Source organism: Myotis myotis, unplaced genomic scaffold, assembly GCF_014108235.1.
Source record: "Myotis myotis isolate mMyoMyo1 unplaced genomic scaffold, mMyoMyo1.p scaffold_m19_p_18, whole genome shotgun sequence".
Taxonomy (NCBI): domain Eukaryota; kingdom Metazoa; phylum Chordata; class Mammalia; order Chiroptera; family Vespertilionidae; genus Myotis; species Myotis myotis.
In genome coordinates this window covers 29,469,740-29,493,778 of record NW_023416322.1, presented here as the reverse complement: position 1 = coordinate 29,493,778, position 24,039 = coordinate 29,469,740, and the positions used below count along the sequence as shown (strand labels likewise).

Sequence of the window (24,039 nt, the reverse complement as noted above, 5' to 3'; positions counted from 1 at the left end):
ATAATTCATTTTCAACAGAGAGCTTGTTGGGGGTAGAGGTTTCATATTGTACTCCCTTCACCCTGCCTTTTTTTCAATCTGGGACAAAAACAACCCCCGCGTTCCACACACCCCCGCCACACACACACACACACACACACACACACACACACTGTCCCAATACACGGTGATGATCTTCCACAGCTGTGCTGTAACTAGTCTTTCCATTAATACTGTGCTGTGGACATCTGCTCACACACTGTCAATGTAGCCTGATTTTTAACGAGTGCATAGTGATCATTTACTTGCATATATCAACATCTGTTCTTTAATCCATTACCAGTAGCCATTTAAATTATATTAGGTTCATACGATTCAAGGTTAATTCTTTCTTAACACTGACATCTCTTATTAGATTTTATTAAATATAATTTTATTAACATTTTATTATATTATATTTGAAATACATTTTATTTTAACTGAATATTACAGAAACTACAGTAAAAATTTAAGTATATCTAATATAAACACAAAAATGTAAAAGCTGCAATGAAAGGGGTGAGCAGCAGGGGGAGCCCCCTCTGCCGTGGCAGCTACACAGGCTGCGGCCCAGGACCGGGGACCACGGGCGTCGCAGGAGCTGAGGGGAGTTGCCCACATGCTGCAGGTGGTTCTTCTGCCTCGTCAAGGTCAGTGAAAGCTGTGCCCGGAGCCCACTCTGGCTCCGGAGAGGCCACGGGTGTCGGCGTTGCCTCCTGAGGTCTTTTTTTACCTGGCTCTGGAGCTGGTTCTGTAGATCCCAGAAGAGAACATGTTACCCCCATGACTGCCTCCATGTGCCTTCCAAAGACGGAACATCTCTCCTGTCCATCCACGGAGTCCCAGTGCCAGAGCCACCCCAGGAAGTCTTCCCAGACTGCAGGCCGCGGGGACAGTGATCTGAGCCGGCCCTGCCCCTGGCCTCCAAACGCTCTTCTCCGTGTGGCCGAGCCCCATCTCCTCCCACACGCCCACATCACCTCCCCGAGTCCATCTCCTCCCCACACGCCCACATCACCTCCCCGAGTCCTCCTCACCCTCCGCCTCCGCGTCTGTGGGCTCGCGGCTCTCCGGCTCCGAGTCCTCCTCACCCTCCGCGTCTGTGGGCTCGCGGCTCTCCGGCTCCGAGTCCTCCTCACCCTCCGCCTCCGCGTCTGTGGGCTCGCGGCGCTCCGGCTCCGAGTCCTCCTCACCCTCCGCCTCCGCGTCTGTGGGCTCGCGGCGCTCCGGCTCCGAGTCCTCCTCACCCTCCGCCTCCGCGTCTGTGGGCTCGCGGCGCTCCGGCTCCGAGTCCTCCTCACCCTCCGCCTCCGCGTCTGTGGGCTCGCGGCGCTCCGGCTCCGAGTCCTCCTCACCCTCCGCCTCCGCGTCTGTGGGCTCGCGGCGCTCCGGCTCCGAGTCCTCCTCACCCTCCGCGTCTGTGGGCTCGCGGCTCTCCGGCTCCGAGTCCTCCTCACCCTCCGCCTCCGCGTCTGTGGGCTCGCGGCGCTCCGGCTCCGAGTCCTCCTCACCCTCCGCGTCTGTGGGCTCGCGGCGCTCCGGCTCCGAGTCCTCCTCACCCTCCGCGTCTGTGGGCTCGCGGCTCTCCGGCTCCGAGTCCTCCTCACCCTCCGCCTCCGCGTCTGTGGGCTCGCGGCGCTCCGGCTCCGAGTCCTCCTCACCCTCCGCGTCTGTGGGCTCGCGGCGCTCCGGCTCCGAGTCCTCCTCACCCTCCGCGTCTGTGGGCTCGCGGCGCTCCGGCTCCGAGTCCTCCTCACCCTCCGCGTCTGTGGGCTCGCGGCGCTCCGGCTCCGAGTCCTCCTCACCCTCCGCGTCTGTGGGCTCGCGGCTCTCCGGCTCCGAGTCCTCCTCACCCTCCGCGTCTGTGGGCTCGCGGCTCTCCGGCTCCGAGTCCTCCTCACCCTCTGCCTCCGCGTCTGTGGGCTCGCGGCGCTCCGGCTCCGAGTCCTCCTCACCCTCCGCGTCTGTGGGCTCGCGGCTCTCCGGCTCCGAGTCCTCCTCACCCTCCGCGTCTGTGGGCTCGCGGCTCTCCGGCTCCGAGTCCTCCTCACCCTCCGCGTCTGTGGGCTCGCGGCTCTCCGGCTCCGAGTCCTCCTCACCCTCTGACTCCGCGTCTGTGGGCTCGCGGCTCTCCGGCTCCGAGTCCTCCTCACCCTCCGCGTCTGTGGGCTCGCGGCTCTCCGGCTCCGAGTCCTCCTCACCCTCTGCCTCCGCGTCTGTGGGCTCGCGGCGCTCCGGCTCCGAGTCCTCCTCACCCTCCGCGTCTGTGGGCTCGCGGCTCTCCGGCTCCGAGTCCTCCTCACCCTCCGCGTCTGTGGGCTCGCGGCTCTCCGGCTCCGAGTCCTCCTCACCCTCCGCGTCTGTGGGCTCGCGGCGCTCCGGCTCCGAGTCCTCCTCACCCTCCGCCTCCGCGTCTGTGGGCTCGCGGCGCTCCGGCTCTGAAAGGAGCAGCTGGGCCTGGCGCTCCAGGGCTGAGCCTGGGAAATTGAGCTCCAGGTAGGCCAGCAGCGTCACCAGGCCCGGAAAGTCTGGGGGCTGGAAAAAGTCCTGAGGGAACTGGTCCAGCCACATGCCCAGGATGGAGATGATGGCCCTGGGGAGAGACGTGGGCAGCAGAGTCTGAGCCTGGCCTCTCCTTCCACACTAACCTCCCCAGGATCCCTGTGGGAGCCTGGGGTCCTGTGCCTCCTGCTCCTGCCCCCCTTCAATCCGGCACAGGTACACCTGGCCACCAAGGAGGGGCTGGCTGAAGCCTTCATAACCGAGAGCTCTTGATCAATAGTGAGACTGCCTGGCCCTTCTTCAGGGAGGCCTGACAGTCAGTGTCCCTGCCCCTTCCCACCGGAATGTCAACTCCATGCGGGCAGGAACGGGTGGTGTCTGCTCTGCTCATTGCCCTCACTGGCGCACAGTAGGGGCTCCATAAATATCTGATCAATAGGAGAACAAAAGGTCTCTGTTTCCAGCCCTGGCCTCTTAGAGATGTCTTGGCACCTCAGACTTTAGCTCCTGCACCGACATGCTGCTAATTCACTAGGTGCCCCGTGTGCTTCTTCTCCTCCCACTGACACTCAACTACCACAGGCGGGGAGCACCAGCCAAGCACCCACTGTGGAGGTTCTACCAGATTAGTGAGCAGGGTGCCCCCCACACCCCTTGTTCTGGGTCCCAGGGTGGGGGAGTATATGCAGGGCTGGGTTGGGAGGGGATGGGGATGGATTTTCTGAGGGGCTGACTCTGTCCACTAACCTCCCAATGCTCTCCCACCACCCAATCCACATCCAACGCTATGACTCCTTCCCTTTTTTCTAGGTAAAGTCCTCAGACCTGGGCCCTCTTGCAGAAATCCCACGATGTGTGGGATGCAGGGCTCTGCCAGCACCTCCAACTCTTAGTCCCTATACTCCCCTCCCGGCTCTGATCCAAAGCCCACTCACTTTTTCTGCTGGTCCACAGGCCCACCATCCTCTTCAGCATACGGGAAGATGCAGCCATACCTAGAAGAGGCCAGGAGGACGTCACATCGACTGCCCTGTGAACACCACCTGCCTGTGAAGTCTAGTGTGACTGTCTCACTCCCGACTACAAGGAAGCTCTGGAAAGCAGGGCTGGGGTCTGCTCCGTGCACTGGGTTATGGTCAGTGCCTAGAACATGCCTGCACCTGCCGATATATCACAGGTATCTCAGTTAGCCCGCTGCTCACCCCTGGGATTCCTGCTCTGCTTCACCCAGGACAGAGAACCCTAATGAAATCTCCAATCTCCTTTTCAAATGAGAAAACAGCTCAGCCCAAGGCCCCGAGGAAAGTGAGGGATGAGGCAGAGGCTTCATCATGAGGAAGAGAAAATGACCAATTAGCACAACCACCACCCCTCCTGCAGACCTCTCCAATGGCCAGGCCCCCAGAGAGCACATTACAGGGAGGACCTCACCAGGTTTCTATAAAAATCCTATGAGTTTGCTCCTGGGCTTACCCCGCTGTTCAGAGGAGCACACAGACTCAGGGAGATGCAGTGACCTTCTGAAGACTCACAGCTAGCAAGTGCCCGGATGACCACCGAGCTGTGGAGGGGCAGGTGCTCACCTTGTCAACAGTAGGTCCAACACCTGTTGGGTGGTGGCGAAAGCTCTGTAGTTCCAGAGAAAGGTGGGGACGAAGGTGGGGTCCCTGCCCAGGAAGGCAGGCACCAGGTACTCCACCAGCTTGGCCAGCCGGTGTGCCCGGGCGGTCGGTACCATACAGAGCTTATTTGTGTTCCCGGTGGATGCGGTTTGCCCCTGGGGTGGGACAGAGGAGGGACACGCAGTCAAAACAGCATCATGGACCACCAGGTGGGTTGGCAGCTGCAGCTCAGACCTAACCCACAAGCCCTCAGTGACTGGTGGCAAGGGGGGACACCAATGCTTGCAGGAGGGAAAATGTTCTTGGCATGAAAAGTAGAATTGCCTCTGGCTGGTATGCTCAGTGGTTAGAGCCCCCCCCCCCCCCCCCGGGCCTCTCAGAAATCTCTCAGTTCAATTTTGGTCAAGGGCACCTACTGGGTTTCGCATTTGCTTCCCATGCCCCCTGTCAGTCAGGGCATGTGTGGAAGGCAACCAGTTGATGTGTCTCTCTCACATCATTGTTTCTCTCTCTCTCTCTCCCCCTCCCTTCCTCTCTTCCACTCTCTCTGAAAAGCAATGAAAAAAATATCCTCAGGTGAGTATTAACAGCAGCAAAGTAGAACTGGAGGTGTGGAACAATGAAGCACATTAGTATCTTAGGTCATATTTTGCTAGCTGAGGATGGACAGCACGTCCCTGTGTTAACAGTGTCATCCCTGGGATTTCTGACAGAGCATCCCATGCTAAGATGAGAACACAGAGGCTTTTCATGGGGTGGGAGGGGTCAGGATATTAGAACATGTGAGATGTTCAGGGCAGCACTGTTGACATGGCAACAGAAGGGGCTCAGTCCAGGTCCCACAGCAGGGAAGGGCTGGATCGCCATGGTAACTGGTCCCCCTCGGGGTATGATATACAGCCCTGGGAGACCCCAGCTCCTGACCTGGAGGGGCCACCAGGATATATTCCTCCGGGGCAGAAAGTGGCAACGCAACAAGACATGGTACCATCAGCCCTGTGTCTTTTTGGGGACAAGCATCCCTACTATTCATGATGGTGGGTAAGGCTGAGAGAGGCATGCAAGGATTGTCAGGCCAACATGGACACTTGGGGATGGGTGTTAAACAAGAAAATCTGTAGAAAAATGCAGAAATACTCTTGACTGAACGTGAGGTGAAATGATACAAAAGCCTCCTTCCTGATATTCCTACAAATATGCAGACAGTGACTCTGCTCCTGGCAGGAAGGGGCTGGACAGTGAGGGTGGGTTGGGGGAGAAGATGGAAACCCAGGTCCCTTTGGGAGCAGGACTCTAGGAAGGGGCTCCGGGGAGTAGCAGAGTGGCTTCTGGAACCTGGGCCCCTTTGACTCCTGGGGTCCTGGAGGTCGGGCCACCTGGGCCTCTGCACTCACCTTGAGACCGAGCGGCACTCTTTTGGCAGCGAGGGGCTCCTGTGCCTCCTGCTGGGGGATGGCATTGAGAACCCCATCAGTCGGCTCCTGTCTGACCTCCTGTCTGACCTCCTGTGGGGAGCTCTGTAGAGACAGTGCCCAGCCGCCAGGCGGAAAGCCTCAGAGCCCGGCCTGTGCTTCTCAGACCCTGTGGTTCTTTCCACTTCAGAAACATACACATTTTACTCAGACCCCCACGAAGGACAGAAAAGACGTGACAGGCTGAGGGCCTAGGATTGTCATTGGCACAGAAAGGCCCCTTGGAAAGCCCCTCTCCGTGCTGGCTGTGGTCATGACAGCATCACTAGGATATGCCCCGCCCTGCAACCTGCCCAGGGGTCCTCCCTTCAGGTTCCCCTTCCCCCACGTGGAGAGGAGGGGATGGGGGCTGCCCAGGGATGGCTCCCAGAGGTGGCCCGGCCTGAACTGGGCTGCCTGAGGCTGCCTGTATTACCTGAGGGGATCTCCTGGAGAATGGCCAGAGACACCGGGGATGAGGGTTGAACCAACGTCTCCAGAATTTCGAAAAACTCCCACTGTGGGGTCTCCGGGAGCAAGAGCCCCGATAACAAGAGATCCAGCAAGAGGACATCTTCAACTCTCAAGTGTCTCTTGCCAAGTGAAGTGGCTGTTGGGCTGCTGCTAGACTGTGGCTGCCTGGTTACGGGGGGTTCTAAGTTCTTTAGGGAAGTGACCTCAGTTCCTGTGACCCCCTTCCCTGAGTCCCCTCCTCGAATAACAGATATCCAAATAGTCCTCAGGGTTGCTGACTGCTCACACCCCTTCTCCATGGAATACATACCGGTCCCCACTGACACCAACACGCCTTCCTCCACAGCCCCCTAGGAGGTCTGGGTACAGCCAGGGTCCAAGATTTGAGGAGATAGACTTGGGTTCAGACTCAACCCCTCATTCTTTCTTCTTCTTGATCCTGGACAAGCCACGGTGGCTGTCAGGGCCTGTCTGTCTCCTGCCTGCACAATGGATTATGCAGCATGTACGTCTTGGAAATAATGTCAGGCACATGTGGGAGAGCAGCTGTAAAGTTGGAGGAGTGCTGTCATGTGGAAGAAGTGCCTCCGACCTGTCTTTGCTTTCTCTTGTCACGTCTTCTATGTCTGCTCTTCTTAGTATCCCTCCCATAGTCATTACAGCTAAAGCCAAGGGCCATCTGGATACTTACAACACCATCCAAGGGCCATGCAAAATGTCACTTTAAAAATCAGCCTGCTGTATTTGGTCAAACATTTAATTAACTCGCCCCTAATGCCTTGGCAGGGCCAGACCAAATGATTTTGTGGGCCTTATACAGGCCACGGGCCGGACATTCCCCACCCTTGACCTAGAGGAGTGTGTGTGTGTGTGGGTGTGTGTGTGTATACACTCGCACACATGTCAGTGCTCACTTACTGGATCCCAGGGAAAAAAAACAAAAAACACAGTCCTCACATAGGCAGGAATAGGCAAGAGTTTCCCAAATGTTAGGATTTCTAATTTTCAAACCAACCCTATGGGACAGGTTGGAGCCTTTGCCTGGAAGGTCACAACACGCCTGACCTCTGGACTCTGCCTGTCATGCACCTTGGCCAGTCTCACCTCACTATGGGCAGCAATCATCCAATTTAGAGTGAGATTCAAACCTGCAGAAGCATGAGCTCTGCATAAAGGAGCCCCCAGCTACCTCCACCCTGGTGGCTGTGGAGAGGAAGGCACCCCATATTCCCTGACCGGGCCTGTCCTCAGACAAGGACTGGCTAAATGCTTGTCTGGACTGCCAAATGCTCACCCTCTCCCCTGTGCCATCTCCATGGCTGCACATGGTTCTATCAGCACAGTCTTTTCCAGAGCCCCCGAGAAAGCCTGGGTGCAGCCAGGACCCCAACTGTGAGGACACCGTTGTCTCTGTGATTCTGGGCAGAGCAGGGGCCTTTCAGAACCGTCCACTTCTCCCCCGAGTGGCTCCCCACGACTCACACCTCCTGGAGGACACATCCTCCTGTGATGTGGATGGTGCCCTTCCCTTAAGTGTGGCCTCCATTAGTGACTCCCTAGGAGACAGCAAAGTGATCCAAGGTCACTTCCAAGATTTGCTTATAAAATTTCAGTGCCAGCCGAAACCGGTTTGGCTCAGTGGATAGAGCGTCGGCTTGCGGACTGAGGGGTCCCAGGTTTGATTCCGGTCAAGGGCATGTACCTGGGTTGCGGGCACATCCCCAGTAGGAGATGTGCAGGAGGCAGCTGACCGATGTTTCTCTCTCATCGATGTTTCTAACTCTCTATCTCTCTCCCTCCTCTCTGTAAAAAATCAATAAAAAAAAAAAAATATATATATATATATATATATATATATATATATATATATATATCAGTGCCTAACCACTTGCTCACTCTGATCTGTGTCTCTCTATCTCTCTCAGGTCCCTCATTCTGGGGACTCGGCCTCTGTGCTATGAGTCGCTGTCTGAAGAGACCCACATGGCCTCTCACCGAGGGGAAGTCAGGCCTTCAATCCAAGCTGAATCCTGCCAAGACCCCCGAATGAGCTCAGATCCTGAGTGAAACAGGTCCTGCCTCAGTTGAGACCGCAGCCCCAACCTCCTGGGAGTCACTGGCAGAAATACTCAGCTGAGCCTCGCGGGATTCCCCGTCCAAGAAACTGAGAGATAATAAGTGTTTCCTGATTGTAGCTAAGTGATGGGTAACGTTGTCACACGGCAATAGATCACTAATACGGTTGCCCCTGCACCAGGCCCTGGACCAGTCCTCCTCCCTCCCACGCTCCCTCCCCCATCTCCTCCCAGGCTCCCTCCAGCCACACCCACCTCCTTTCTTTTTTTTTTTTTTTTTTTTTTAATATATTTTATTGATTTTTTACAGAGAGGAAGGGAGAGAGATAGAGAGTTAGAAACATCGATGAAAGAGAAACATCGGTCAGCTGCCTCCTGCACAGCCCCTACTGGGGATGTGCCCGCAACCCAGGTACATGCCCTTGACCAGAATCGAACCTGGGACCTTTCAGTCTGCCTTTCAGTCCACAGGCTGATGCTGTATCCACTGAGCCAAACAGGTTTCGGCCCACCTCCTTTCTAAGCTCCTCTCTGTCCAGGCACCTTCTGCCTGCAAGTGTCTGCACAGTTGTGCCTTCTGTCAGGAGAAATATGCCTGAGTATCAGGGAGCCGCGGAAGGAGTCATCCACATGGACAAATGACTCGCCCACCGAGTTTCCTGCAGGTGGGACAGAGGAGATTTGGAGGCAGTTGCTTAATTTCTCCCTGAAGAATGTGGCCTGATTGAGGGGTTAGCGGGAGACTGCGTAGAGGTAGGGAGTGACCCAGCTGGATGATGGGATCCTCAAGGAGGGGAGCTACTGAAGCAGCAGGGACATGCCTGGAGGTGGCCCTGGATGTACAGGTGAGTGCTGACTGGCCTCCTGGCACCTGGAGAGGCCGCATCTGTGGGAGAGCCAGCGCTTGCTCAGGCAGCCCCTGTTCTTGCTTCTTTCTAAATGCTCGGCCTCTACCACCTTGAAAGAGCATGTGGGTAACGGCACGTCTCTTTCCGCGGCTAGTGGCGTGGACGGTCGCTGATGACTCAGCATGAGCTCTCCGCTCCTCCCTCGTGCCCTCTCCTCCCCGCTCCTCTTCAGTCCTGTCTTCTCACTTGCTGCCCAGACACTCTCTGGACTCCAGCACTAGCTTTACTCCGCATGCCTGGAACAGCCATCACTCTGTGCTTTCCTGAGACACCCAGCTCCCAGCATTTAGCAAACCATTGCGAGGATCAGCTCAGCAGACAGGGTGGCTGGATCACCCCCACAGGGACACCACACAGGCTAACACACACACACACACACACACACACACACACACACACATGCCCAGGGATAGGCTACAGGACACAGGACAAGGGATCCAGTCCTCTGGGCACTGCTGAGTGTCCCATTCAGTGACCAGTGCCCATGTGCCCCCAAAGGCTACCACCCAATGCCTTTTTCAATGGTGCCATCTCCCCTATGCCCCTGGGGTCATGCTGGGCAGGAGCGCGTGGGCATGAGGCATCGTGTTCACACCTCCCTCGGCTCCTGCTCCCTTCAGTTCCTGGATCACCCAATGCTGATCACGGCTTGAGAAGGAAAAGCATGGCTGGGCCAGCAGAATGCTCTGCACTGCTGACCCTGGGACCTGGCACGCTGGCTGCACTAGGGAGCAGGGGCAGAGGTGGACAGAGGCCCTGCTGAGAGAGGTGGTCAGTTATGCTGGGGGCCAAAGGGAGGGCACCCACCTGGCACATTCCTAGAAAGTCCCCCCATGGAGAACCCACAATTACATTCACCAAGAAGGGGCGGTTCTGACAGCATAAGTAGCCAAAGAAAAGCAGGAAACAGGCTGTATCTGGGCAAAAGACACACTTTATTGTTTCTTGTGGTTTCTAGGGGCCTCAGGCTGGGCTGGGCTCAGTGTCCTCCACCGGAACAGGGCGGGGTTACGGAACAGGGCGGGGCTCCGTGGCTCTGATTGTGGTAGTCGGTGGCTATGACTCCCAACACCGACAGAAACTCGGAAAACTCGATCTTCTTATCCTTATTCTTGTCCTTTTCCTCAAAGATATGGTCCAAGAAATCATTGCCCTTTTTGTCCTGTGGGGAAGACACGAAACAAGACAAATTCAATCCCAAAAGTGTTATGGGTAGAATAGGAGGAGAGGAGGCAGAGAGGGGGAGAGAAGACCTGGGGCTGCACAGGTGTAGATGGTGTGAGTCAGTGGGGGTCCTGGGGATGCCGGGGGGGGGGGGGGGGGGGAGGTGGCGGGGGGGGGGGACATTATCATTACCCTGCAGGTCACTGAGGGAGATTCTTTGGCCCAAGTGTCAACATGAATGAGAGACCTAGTAGTGGTGAGGCTCTGATCAATGAGCTGGTGGGTGGGTGGTCTTTAGACCCAGACCCACTCCCCCCATCTACTTCCAGGACCCCATCTACCTAAGTTTTATCCAGAAACTAGAGATAGGCCCTATCCTTGTCTCTTCATTCCTAACCCTCCTCTCCTATCTCCTATTTGCCTTCCTGAATCTTCCATGCTCAGTGCCCTCTTTTGCTCACCTACTCTCTGTGTCACCTAGTAGCCTCCCTTTTTGTTTTCAGTTCAGTGCATTCTAACTGTCAGACTAAATCAGGTCTCTGAATGAGCTCTTTCATTGTAATGAAAGGTGTTAAATTTTATCAGCCATGGGATTTCTATCACCTTCCCTTGGAACTCAGAGAACCTAATGGAGGCTTCTAGAGGCAGAGCCTGAGCCTCTGGGCTTCAGTCTCCTGGATGGAGAGTGACAAGTGGGAGGGGACCCGTTCTTTACTCTCCTATTTCACCACCTGATAACTACCCTTGATCTCCAGATGCCTTTACACTTGGCCACATGTATCATCTCTTTCATCCTGATAATAAGTCAGGAAAGTCCTCTTAGGCCTTTTTGCAGATGAGAATATTGAGGATCAGAGAATGGGATTGACTTGTCCAAGGTCCCACAGCAAAGTGTCCTCTGGCATGCCAGGACCTGGAGAGGTCACCCAGACTTACACAGGATTTGAGGAATATAGGGAAATTCTCCTTCAGCATCTTCAGCAGGCCCCGCTTGTCAATCTTGTCATCAGGTTTGGTGTATTTGTGGAACAGGACGACCAAGTCCATCACGGACTTCTCAACTTGAGTTTGGCTCATCTTGGTTTTCGAGGAAGCTGCCAGAGAGAAAGATGAGGACCTTTGTTATCTTTCCCCCCAGGTGAGGGACCCTAAGTCAGAACAACGGGATGGGAACTGAGCATCCAGTGAAGTGAGGCTCAGGTGGGAGCAGAAGGAACTGTATCACCCTAGGAGGTGGGATGAGACGCTCACAAGGAGGAGAGTGTGACCAAGGCCATGCAGGTCAGGGCCCAGAAGAGATGGGGGAGAACACAGAAGCCCACTGTGGACGGAACCACAGGAGGCAGAAGCAGAGAGGGTAGGGGTCAACCACACGGAAAAGGACTGAAGTCTTAGTTGGGACCTGAGCCAACTAAGGATGACTCCACTCTTCAAAGAACATCAAATCCATCTCCTCCAGGGTCAACATCAGGGTTGGAGTCACCGAGACAGAATAACTTCCTGACTAGTCTGGTCTGACCCACCCTGGGCTGCTCTTGGAACAAGATCCCAGAGGAGTCCATCCTGAACATAAAGCAAGTTCTAAATGAAATGGGCCCTGGAGGCTCCCAACGGGGAGTGTGAGTAGGATGGTGAGTGTGAACAGAGAAGCACAGCCCTGTCCTGAGCTCCCATAGAGGTTTTCCTGGACCATCCCCACCAGTGGGAAAAAGGGACTGCTGACCAGAATTGGCATCATATTTGAAATAAACAGAAATACCTGCTTCAGTTTTAGACTCTTGGGGGGAATGTGGGGAGATAGGCTCCTTCAGATGACCTTTGTGCCTCCCTGCTCTCTGGAACCCCAAGGCTAGACCACATTTAAGTAAAGAGGTCTGACTTCCCAAAGCCCGTACCTCCACCAATTGTCTGGACCCCAAGCAGAGAAATGGGACAGTGCAGCCCTCACACCCCAGACTTTCCAAAGCACCCAAGAAATGTGCATGGATCACACATGTGGGCATCTAACAAAAACTACCACTGTCTCCTGATCTGGGAGAAAGATCCTTGCTGCTATGTCCCTAAGTGGAACCACCTGAGGCCTTCTGTCAACTTGGCCAGGGCCAGAGCTGAGCCTTGTGCACAGAAGGTCACTGGTCATTCCCTCAGCTGGGGAGGAGGTCCAAAACCTTAGTTTATGGGTCTCTGATCCATGTAGTGGCAGGTCTTCTCACCAGGGCAAGGTGAGTGGGCATCACTGGCCTGGGTTGAGGAGAAACTTCAAGACTTTGGTAGAGACACCCACTCTCCCAAGGTTGGGATGCACAGTGGGTCCTCACCAAACTGGGGCCTGACAGTCAGGTGAGTCCAGAGAGAAAAGAAGACAAGGGGGAGAGGGAGAGCCATGTCCTCCGCTCCCACCAGGGATGTTTCCAAAGAGTTGTCACAGAGGAGCCAACAGAGCAATGGGAGCATCGGTGCAGTCATCGTATAGATGAGGACCTCAGGACCCCGTGGGATGAAGTCACACGGCCCCAGAACAGGCAGAGCCCCATTACATCTGGACCCAGGCTCCTGAATCCTCTCCCATCACTGCTTTCCTTACTCCTACAGACAGCAGAACACACTGGGCCCTGAGCACCCCCTCTTACCCCCGGCAACGAGTCAGGTGCATACTTACCAGAGCTGACAAGGTATCACTGAGGAGAAGGATGAGTGTGCTATGAATTTGAGCAAAGACTGGTCCTTTTATAAGGCTCCGTCTGGCTCATCCCAGGATCTGGGAGCCCTGGAGTCATGTTTTCTGTCTCCTTCCTGGACCATTGCCCTACTCAGGTGAGTGTGACACACCTAGGAGTGTGTGTTCAGCATGTCCCAGTAAAATCCCAGGCAACTCCCAAAGGACAACACCTAGAACTTTCTTCTGTCCCTCACTTAACCTGGGGCTAGGGTGGGGAACACAGTGGGGTGTGTCATAATAGGACAGAAAATTTGGTAGAGAAAACTGGGTTTCTGAACATAAAAAGGATGGGACTCTGAAAGGCAGCATGGTCTGTGTTTACTCATCACCCAGTCCTTCCACAGTTTATTCTGACATCTAACAAAACTCTCTCCAGTGGTTAATAAGTCCTTATCTGTGCCAGGCATCACCTTACCTTCTGTATTGATATGCCTCTTAAACCTTCATAACCTTATGAGATGGTGCTGTTACCCTCATGTCGAGGATGTGGAATTGAGGGATTAAAAGTTACGCAAAGTTCCTATGTGCATGAGGCTAATAGACAGCAAGGTCAAGATATGATCCCAGAAAAGCCTGATTCAAAACCTCCCTCCTAACCCCACTACTAGACCTCTAGGGTCACTGCAGGGCCTGTGAACTCCAAGTCCAGAGAGGGAGGCAGGGTTGTCTTCGTGTGGGGTCCTCACTGGAGCGCTAGGAGGGAAAGAGGTGGCATGGCCCACAGTGACACACCAGGGAACACAGAGAGAACAGCACATCACCTGCAGGTGAGGGAAGACACGAGGTCAGAGCTCTGAGCTCTGGCGTTAGCCCCACACTCTTGAACTTCGCTTCGCAGCTCCAGGGCCCACCGGGGCCTACCAAGGAAGCCACTGTCTAGACTCAGGGATGGTGACCACCATGAAATGAGCCAGGAGGAAATTAGGCAAAGTTGCCTACCCACCCATGATGATGCCTTCCTATAAATTCTTCAGTGATGTTCCTCTTTCCCTTATGCAAAACAGTCTGCTTAGGAGTTAGTGGCCATGCCCTGGGGTCTGTTGTGTCCCAACCTGCTGTGGAAACTCTAGTTCAGGTGCAGGAGACAGGAGCCTGGAGTTCAGGATGAAGCCTGGGAACCTCTGGGAACGGCCCTGCTGACTCACTGAGGACTCCTTGTTCCTGCTCTCTGCTCCCCTTGGAACATCCTCCCATGAGTGAGGAGACTGCTCAGGCATCGGGCACCCTGGGACCAGGCCCACCGCTGAGCTCCCAGGTCAGGCCCTCCCAATGCACTGGGCCTCCAGGCAGCTCTTTTCTGTCCCCAGTTATGTCCACATCTGCACCAGCACCAGATCTCTCTGGTCACTGGCTTAATTGTGTAGTATTCCTTTGTGTGGATGTGACATAATTTTCTATAATTCTGCTTCAGATACCACATGCTCTTCATTTTCTTGTCTTCTTTTGGATGGTTTCCAGCTCAGGTGACCAGGGATTTTGACCTCTGACCTCATGTTCCCCTGGGGATCAGCCATCCTGTTTGGTGAGGTATGTGGAAAGGGCCCAGGGAAGGCCCTGGTTCTGTACGTCCTGGGTGTTCAATGAATGAGAGGAGGATGAGCCCAGGTCCCAGGGACTAACTTCAAAACAACTCTATTTGCTGTGAGAGACATTAGTGTTTCCAACTCTTGTGACTAACAGCCAAGTCACACCCTAGCATCTCCCTTATCAGTCACCACCACCAGAAAGGCTGTAGGTATCTTCCATTCCCTGAGCCAAAAGTCCTTTGGCAACATGGGCTACACATCCAGGTCCATCACTTGGAGCCATCTCGCAAGCATTCACTGTTTATCCTGAGCCTCTCTTTCATTCATCCCAATGGACTCTGGACCCCAGCTGTCCTTGGCTGTTTGGAGCTGAGACCTGGACCATTTGTTTACGGTACAAAATTTAAGCACTCACTGTGCTTTAGGATGAACATATGGCAAGAAAATTTTATTACGTATGTATCTCTTCTCAATGCTCACACTTTAGAAGTGAAGACAAAAAGAATAAAATAGAAACTGTGGATGCTGGAGATGTACAGCGACACACAGTATAACCCCAGGAGGGAAGGGTAACTTTCTGAGGAGGAGAAGTGGACAGAGATACCTTAGATGAGGCATTTGAATGAATGTCAACACCTAGTGTTCAAGCAAGCAAACCAGGGAAAGAGATTCCAGACCATGACATGTGAGTAAAACTACAGCACAGAACAGACATGACATCAGGAGGACAGAAACACGTCTAGAGCCAAGAGTGTGAAAGTGAGAGGTTTGGGACAGGCACCAACTATGACCCACCCAATACCCAATCCCCTCTTCTGAGCTAACAGAGCCCAGTTTGCTTGGGGTTTAGGGTGCCCAGTACTCCCATGTGTGTCTGGTCTCCTCTAAGCCATTCTGCGAGTCCTGTCCTTGCCTTCCCCTGTGCCCCTTGCAACCAAGAGTGAACATGTGTCCCACCATTTCTGCCCTTTGAAACTGAGTGATGCTGGGCCAGGCTTCTGGGACCCTGCTTTTCTGACAGGAGGGAACAGGGAGAGCTGGCCCTGCCATGTCCCAGCCCATGCCTGGGTTGCTGGCCCGGGACACAGGCAGTCGTCAGAGAAATGTTCCTTCCCGTAATGTCACTATCAAGCCCCACCTATCACGTGAGCCTCCTCTAATTCCTCGCCATCAATAATAGCATTCATCAGATGTGTCTTTATTTGCTTCATGGAAGTTTCTGTTTTTTGTTTTGTTTTGTTTTGTTTTTTGTCCCATCAGTCTGAAGGGACAAAATACCTTACTCAGCCTTGGTATGGGAGTGTCATTTCTCTCTTGAACCTCAGAGCTGAGCAGGAGGCCAACCACAAGAGGAGTTGCTGGGACAGTGGTTTTATGAGAGGGGATATGCCATAAGCAGAAAAGAACTTCAAGTCTCACTGCTTCAGGGCAAGAATGGGCTCCTGCTGAGCGGGGTAGAAAGAGGGAGTCAGGAGAGTGACGGAAGGCTGGACGGAATGTAACACTAGACAGAGAATGAGAGTTCGGGACCAGAGACAGCATAAATCCCTGTATTTCTTTCCTATTCTTTAACAAATTGGCACAAACTTGATGGCTTAAAACAATGCAAATATATAACAGTTCAGGACGTCATAAGTCCCACTGAGCTAAAATCACGGTGTCAGCAGGGCCATGTTCCTTTCAGATGCCCTAGAGCAGCGGTTCTCAATCTGTGGGTCGCGACCCCTTTTGGGGTCAAACGACCCTTTCACAGGGGTCGCCTAAGACCATCGGAAAACACATATATAATTACATATTGATTTTGTGATTAATCACTATACTTTAATTATGTTCAATTTGTAACAATTAAATTGGGGGTCACCACTACATGAGGAACTGTATTCAATTTTAGGAAGTCATCACAATGTAAATACTCCTTAATTACCTGCTGACACTTGGGGGTGACTAATTAGCATCCAGCTGAGAGCAAGGCCCTGGGAAAGACAGGTGAGATTTGAAGAGGAGTTGGATGGAAGGAGGGATGGCAGAGGTCCTAGGTGATACTCTGCCTCCTCCTCAGCTCCCCTGTAGGGAGGACTCCAGAGAAACCACTACCAGCCTTAGGCATGTCTTAAAGCCCCTCCTCACCCTGGGAACCAGGAACCTCACCCTCCACACCCCTGCTCTCAGCCCAGGATCTTGGCTACACCTGCCATACCATAGGCACTGCCCCGCTGGGGAAGGGTTCCTGCGAACGGTTAGCACTTGGATGTTGGCACCAACCAATGCAGGTGAGTCCGATGATCTTACTGCCTAGATATGCCGGGGCACAACCTGCCGCTGTGGAGCCCGGCCTCAGGCCCTTCCTCCCTCCACTTAGGCCTTGCTCAAGCCTTTCCCCATCCCAAATTCTGTCCCCTTCCCCCCACAGCTCTATCCCTGATGTCCCTCCACACCACCCCCATCTCAGAGCCCTGCCACCCAGAACTTCACCCCCGATCTGCTACCCAGAGTGTCTCCTGCCTTCTCAGCAGAGGCCGTGAGTGTCCTCCTCCTTCAGACTGTACCACCTTTGAGGGTGAGAGCTCTCCTTTCTCCCTGGGTGGTCCTTGGGAGGAGGTTGTGCACTTCCACCGCTGGCACTGATTCAGGGCAGGGCTCAGTCAGAGTGGGGGCTCCCTGGGGGCCTCTCCTGCCTCAGTCTATCTCTAGACCCTGCTTCAGACCTCTAGGCCCAGAATGCAGAGGAAGGGAGACATGTGCCCTCATCCCAGCTCCTCAGGGATCGAAGATTGGGGAGGATCCCAACAAGCCAGCAAAGAAAGGAGATGAGCAGGTCAGCTTTCAAGTGTTGCCAAGAGCTGGCATGGTGTGATCCCTCAATTGGCAATTACTGGTAAGCTACTCAGAGCCAGGTCTAATCCAACTAATACGGACTCTTCCCACAACCTCACCTCAGCAATGTAGCTGGATTCGCACGTAGCTACAGTCAAAAGAGGCACAAATCTGACTCCAGTGGCAGCTAAGCTTTTCTTAAAGGGCTCAATCTAGGGATTTAATAAAAATATCATAAAGAAATCTCCAGAAAGTTTTACCAGAAGCCATTTCCTCTCCCGGAAATTTCACGTTCTCGGCACAAAAATCTCTCCAGCTCTCTCATCCAGCTCCCTCACTGCCTCACTCTCCCCAGCCCCTCGTCCTCCACCACGTTCCTGGTCACTAATGGCATAATGACCTCAAAGTCCATGTTGTAGCATGTGTCAGAATTTCCTTCCTTTTTAAGGCTGAATGATATTTTATTGCATGTATGTACTCTGCTTTGTTTATCTCTCCATTGATAGACACTTGGGTTGCTTCTACCTTTTGACTATTGTGGAGAATGCTGCTATGAACATGGGTGTACAAATAACTTTTTGAAACCATGCTTTCAATTATTTTTGAAAATAGGAATTGCTGATAATATGGCAATTCTGTTTTTAATTTTTTTGAGGAAACTCCATACTGTTTCCATTTTACATTCCCACTAGCAGTGCACAAAGGTTCCAATTCTTCACGTCCTCCCCAACACTTATTATTTTCTATTATAGAATCATATGGTTTTTATATGTTTAATATTTTGAGGAACTGCCATATTGTTTTCCACAGCAGCTACACCATTTTACATTCTTACCAACAGAGCACAAAAGTCCCAGTTTCTCCCTATCCTTATCAACACTTGTTGTTGTTTTTTTAACATTAGCCATCCTAATAGTGTGAGGTGATATCTCCTTGTGGTTTTGATTTACACTTGCGTTTCCCTAAATACTAGTGATGTAGACCATCTTTTCATGTGCATATTGACCCTTTGTGTATCTTCTTTAAAGACTTGTCTATTCAAGTCCTTTGCCCATTTTTTAAATTGGCTTGTTTATCTTGTTGTTGTTAACTGATAGTTCTTTATATATCGTGCATATATTAACCCCTTATCAGATATATAATTTGTAAATATTGTCTCCTGTTTCATAGGTTGCCTTTTCACTCTCTTGATTGTGTCCTTTGATGCACAGTTTTATTGTTGTGTGTGTGTGTGTGTGTATCCTCACCCGAGGCTCTTGGTGTGGGCTGATGCTCTAACCACTTCGCAACACCAGCCATGGCAACATTTTATTTTAATGTAGTTCAATTTATCTATTTCTTTTGCTGCATGAGCTTTTGGTGTTGTATCCAAACAATCATTGCCAAATCCAATGTCAGGAAGATTTCCTCCCATGTTTTCTTACGAGTTTTATCGTTTCAGCACTTGCATTTAGGTCTTTGGTAATTGTTTGTATCTTAAGCTGGTGGGTAATCCGGGCATCCTTGTGTTATCTGTTATATGGAGTGGTGGGTGTGTGCATACGTCTTCCTTTGCTCCTCCTGCTTTTCTAAGACCATCTGAGATGAGGTCTGGTCAAGCTCTCCTTGTCAGTGTCTCTGGGGCTGCTACCTAGAAATCCACACGTGTATATCCTACAACAGATATTGCCTTCTTCTCTGTCTCTGAGGTAAAACCAAGGAGGAAGCAAATCTCATCTAAAGAATGGGGTATTTACCCCATCCACGTGCTCGTCACCCGAAACACCACGAGCACCGAGCTGAAAGCTCTGCACAAATCACTGGGAGTGAGAGAGGCCAGCTATCCGTCCGTGTTGGTAGAATGACACTCCCTTCCACCAACCTCTTCCCCTGAGTCTCCTGCACCAATCCTTGCCCTGGAGTCACCAGGAAAGAAAAAACCCAGAGTTGGGCCTCCTGATGCAAGAGCTCGAACATACTATAGAAATTATAATTAGAACATTCTGGAAGACACACCCTGGAAGGGAGCTCAGATGTGCCAATGTTTTCACTATCTTAAAATCACACGAGCCAAGTGCCAGGCTCATGATGCAAGGGTTTTGTGTGATGGAAAGACGTGGGAGACACTGTTCCTCTGCTAAAGAAGCAACCTAGTGGAGGAAGCCGATGTGTGTAACCTCACGGTGAACAGCACTAGCCTGAGGGCCGAACACCATGTGAATCCCAGTTCCTTTCCCTCCCCGCTATGTGACCTCGACAAGCCACTGCTCCTTTAAAATGGGGCTAACAGTATTCACTCCTCAGAGTTAAGGGTTAAACACGATAATACTTGTAAAGTGGTTAGTAAAGAGTTTGATGTGTGGTGAAGGTGATAGCAGCAATAGCAGCAGGACCATGCGATGGCATCAGGCTTACAGTCACTTCCACCTACATCTAAGCAGCAGAGGAAAAGGGCCAATTAAAACAGTGCTAGAGACTCTGCCTGGGTGGGGAGTGGGAGGTGGGAAACCCCCGCTCCTTGGACCATCTCAGCTTCCATGGGTGATCATCTCACTGAACAGAGAACATCATTAATGATAAAGAAACATCCCTGTCATACAACACGGCATCTCACCCCAAGCCAAGTGCCTCATCTGAGGAAACAGCCATCCTTCCCAACAACTGAAACACGTGTCTGTGTTAAACTTACTGAGAAACGGCGAGTCAATCTCAATGGAACATCCTGAAGGGCTTCCAAGGATACAAATAGTTAATGCTTAGATAGGGTTTACTTGGTGTCAGGTATTGTTCTAAGGGCATTCTGTATTTTAACTCCTTTAACCCTCACACTACATGGAAGAGGTAGGAACTGTTATTGTCTCCCCACTTTATAGATGTGGGAACTGAGGCACACTGGGGTTAAGTAATTTGCCCAAGATCACATAAGTAGTAAAGGCAGAGCCTGGATTTGAACTCAGACAGTCTAGTGCTAGAGTCAATGGTCTTAATTGCTAAACTTTAGTACCTATTTTAAATATGCTTATTTTTATGTCTCATGTACCTTCTTTGTGAGTCACGACTCGACAGTAGCAGAAGTGGCAGTGGTAGTGGCAGTTGGAGGAGGTGGCAAGAGGGTAAGTCATAATCAGAGTTCGAGGGCATGAATGGGGACATTCAACCACTAGAGTGAAGCTGCAAAACCCCGGGGGCTCTAAATCCAACTTGAAATTCTTTAAAGTTCTCCCTTGATCCTAAAAGCTGAGCTGTCCTTTTCCTTCTGGGTCCAGACGTGAGGAGGTGCCGAACTGCTGAAAGAGGGACCGAGGCTGTTCCCCCATTTCTCACCCACTCGACTTTCCTCCCCTCCCGCATCTCAACCAGGCAGGGAAGCAGGTCAGACACTGAGACGCCACCAGGTGGGCTCCCTTCCTGGAGATTAATTCTTACATCAGTCCTGGCAGCTCTTCACAGATTATAAACCCTCTTAGTCCCATTTAGTCTCAGGACAATAGGATGATTGGATTCTGGCTCTAAGCCAGCCCCAGAGTCCAATGTTAATCCCTCTGAGTGACGGAATGAGACGTGACTCACTTTGCTTTGGGTTTTCACTGCTGCTCCTGCTCTTCACCCTCACCTGTCAGCAGTTAGGGCAACAGATGTGGACAACGACTCAAAACTCAGGACAAAACTCAGCAAGAAGGGGGAGTTAACAGTGCCAGAGTGCCAACGAGGTGCCAGGCTCTGCTTTAACTCTCTAAATACCCAGTGCCCGTTTCTGGGCGAGGAAACCAAAGAGTGAAAGAGGTGGCTCTCTCCGAAGTCACACAGAGGCTGAGTTGTGGCTCCAACTGGAGTCAGTCTCCTCACAGCCCGGGACATGCTGCTGGTTTACAGGTGGTGAGACTCAGGCAGGGAGAAATCAAGTGACTCGCCTGAGGCTACACTGCTGGTGAGGCGCAAAACCAAGTCTTTTTTTAAAAAATATTTTTACTGTTTTCAGAGAGGAGGGGAGACTGAGAGAGAGAGAGAGAAACATCAATGATGAGAGAGAATCACCGGTCGGCTGCCTCTTGCACGCCCCCTACGGGGGATCAAGCCCACAACCTAGGCATGTGCCCTGACCAGGAATCGAAGCCAGGACCCTTCAGTCCGCAGCCGACGCTCTACCCACTGAGCAACACCGGCCAGGGCCAAAACCAAGTCTTAACAGAGTCCTGAACCCTAACCCAAACACCCATGCCTTTTTTGGAATGTGGGGGCTCTATTTATTCCTGAGAGAGGCAATACTTATGCAATTTGCTGACTACTTAGTTGACAAGCAGGGAATTTTCTGACACACAAGATTGGTTAGGGGGTCTCTGAGGTGAGGCTTTAGGATGGGAGATCCCAGTGTGTGGAGGTTGGGTTCCAGAGGAAAACACACCCTCACCCCCAAGCATGTTTAAAAGGTCCCATCTCAAGCCCAAGATGAGTTACCTCACCTCCATCCAACTCTGTGCTCAGCCCAGGCCCTGGGGTACAGCCCTGCCCAGGACAGCGTTCCAGGTGACAAAGGAGGGTAAGGGCCCGCTCAGCGCACTGGCCCCCCAGGGGCTCTGGGACCTCCTGGGGTGGCAAAATGGGCTGACTTTAGGAGACGTGTTATTTTGCTCCTAAACGCTCACCTTTTGGGTCCATTCCTTGAATCCTCCTGTTAGGTCTTTTCCCTGCTGAGTATACCTGGTCTCCTCCCTCCATCTAGCACCCCATCCAGTTTATATCCTCTTCCCCCCCCCCTCCCCCCCCGCCCAAAGGCTCCCCAGCATAGGCCTTACCAGAGCATTGGGTCCCCATGTCCCCCCATCTGACAGGCTCTGCTATTTGCCCCCCCTGCCCTGCTCTCCTCTGGCTGCTAAAGGCAAGATGTTAGAATCTGAAAATTCAGGAAAGAGAGAGGGGTTCTGGTCCCAGTTCCCCATTCCCACCCTTGTCCAGGAGTGTCTGGCCTGCAGGGGGGTTTCCCCGCAGAGGAGGATACAATGATACAAACCAGTCTCCACCCTGTGGGTTCAAGGTGGGTCCTTGAGGTTGAAACTGGCAAGAAAAAAGAGAGACTGAGGTGGCTTTGATCTCAGATTTAAGTAAACCCCAGCACCGCGCCGTGTGAGGGAATCAGGTAGGGCATTCCTCACACCCAGTACACAACCACGGTTATGCTTTGGGACCCAATTTATAGGCCATTTTTAACCCCAAGAGCTCTCCTCCCCTTCCTCCTGCAAGCCCCAAGAATTTACTTTTCTTCCTCTCCTCTGTGCCAACTCCTTCATCCTTGGGGTTGCAGCAGTCATCCTCAGTGGCCGACCATCCACCAGCCCCCTCCCCTACTTCCATGCCCAAATCTGAAATGCCAAAACCATCCCAAAGCTTCCTTTGCATGTAGAAGGGGCCAGTGGAACCAGGTCTGGCCAGTGATCTTAAGGAAAAGTCTTCTGGGGAGGTTATGAGAAAGATTTCCTGCTTTGGTAAGAAGCGGACATTGGCAGACTGCGTCCCCTGCCCTTCCTTCTTACTGTAGCTACTGTCACTGGAGGAGCCATGCTTACTGCCGCCGAGCACCTTTCTTGAGGGGAGCGAAAAGAACTGCAGAGTAACTGCATAGCTGAGCAGCAGAATGAACCAAAGCAAGACCCTCTGACATCCAGATCTTTTGTTATGTGAGATAATAAGCCTCTATTTATAACTTTAAATTGGTTATTCTGTGTTTTTGCAACCAGAAGTATCCTCACTGCTACAAAGTGCTCCTTCCCAGCTGCCATCCTTGTAGCAGCCCAGACATCAGGCATCATCCAGAAATCCCAACTGCTCTCCGGTCCAGAAGCCCACTTGGGCTGCACTCCTGCCTCCTGTTATATCACTAACGGAAGAAGAGACAGCAAACACATGGAAACCTGAGCCTTGAATCGGATCATCAGACCCCAAAGGGAGGTCTGGAGCGATAAGGTCGGAAAAAACGGGGCCCAGATTATCCAGTTTGGCTTTTTCCACTGATGCAGCTTGGCGTCATGTTCCTACTATCTTCTAAAGAATATAAATATATGTCTACTATCTCCTACATGTGACCTCTTCCTTCTGTAACTTCCTGCTCAATAGGTCACCGCTTCTGATCTTATCAATTCCAAACCCCTCCTGCCCTTGCCCTCAAGGCCTTCCGCACACAGTCCACGCCAGCTCACTCTGCTCTGGCCTGACAGGTCTCACAGTCCCACCCCACACCCTCCTTCAGGCTGTGCCCCTAGGAGATGCCTCCCTCCTCCTTTCGCCCACCCAGGACCTCCACCTTCGAAAGCTCAGATCAAGCCCCACTCGTTCTGCAAGGCCTCCCTCACCACAGCAACCCCCGCTTGACCTCTTCCACCACAGCTTGAGATTTCACTTCCTCCCACACTATTCAGTCTGTAATTACAGTCATCATCGTTGACCTGCCATGAATATTCATTGCCTGTCATAACAACCAGGACTCTACTCCCTGAATCATGGCCCCAAGGACAGAGGACATAAAGACCACCTGCTTGCAGATTCTCAAGCACGTGGGAGCAAGTCTCTGCCTGTTTCAATTCTGACTCAAAGGACAGGTTCACAACAATTTTATTTGTGAACGGCATGTTCTCCAGAACGTTCCCAATGCAGAGCCAATCTGCCACCATCCAAAGAAGCACATCCCATAAATAATGACTAATGTGTTTGACAAACCAGGGGTAGCTTCTGGTATGTGCTGTTCACAGGTATTAGAGCAGCGATTTTCAACTGGTGTGCCGCAAGAATTTTTGAA

General features: G+C 52.4%; 2 protein-coding genes and 1 long non-coding RNA gene across 5 annotated transcripts; 1 reads left to right on the top strand and 2 right to left on the bottom strand.

The window, feature by feature from the left end:
* Positions 1-399: 399 nt before the first annotated feature.
* LOC118673301 (serine-aspartate repeat-containing protein I-like) lies at positions 400-4,258 on the bottom strand. The gene is made up of 4 exons (XM_036343912.1): positions 4,104-4,258; positions 3,456-3,515; positions 1,056-2,611; positions 400-769 (listed from the first exon to the last, which is right to left on the bottom strand). Exons 1-4 carry the CDS (start codon positions 4,256-4,258, stop codon positions 573-575), a joined length of 1,968 nt encoding a protein of 655 aa, XP_036199805.1. The 3' UTR covers positions 400-572.
* A 5,706-nt stretch (positions 4,259-9,964) lies between these two features.
* LOC118673226 (protein S100-A7-like) lies at positions 9,965-13,031 on the bottom strand. Of its 2 annotated transcripts, none has more exons than XM_036343816.1 (3): positions 12,874-13,031; positions 11,151-11,308; positions 9,965-10,212 (listed from the first exon to the last, which is right to left on the bottom strand). In XM_036343816.1, the coding sequence occupies exons 2-3, from the start codon at positions 11,289-11,291 to the stop codon at positions 10,030-10,032; spliced, it is 324 nt and encodes a 107-aa protein (XP_036199709.1). In that variant the 5' UTR covers positions 11,292-11,308; positions 12,874-13,031; the 3' UTR covers positions 9,965-10,029. The 2 variants fall into 2 exon arrangements, with proteins under 2 accessions (XP_036199709.1, XP_036199710.1); XM_036343817.1 differs by lacking the exon at positions 12,874-13,031 and adding an exon at positions 12,428-12,549.
* A 3,432-nt stretch (positions 13,032-16,463) lies between these two features.
* LOC118672668 lies at positions 16,464-24,039 on the top strand. Of its 2 annotated transcripts, XR_004973171.1 has the most exons (4): positions 16,464-16,729; positions 16,870-16,977; positions 17,163-17,334; positions 22,985-24,039. It is a non-coding gene; the product is annotated as an uncharacterized LOC118672668 (long non-coding RNA). The 2 variants fall into 2 exon arrangements; XR_004973170.1 differs by lacking the exon at positions 22,985-24,039 and having other exon boundaries at positions 17,163-17,777.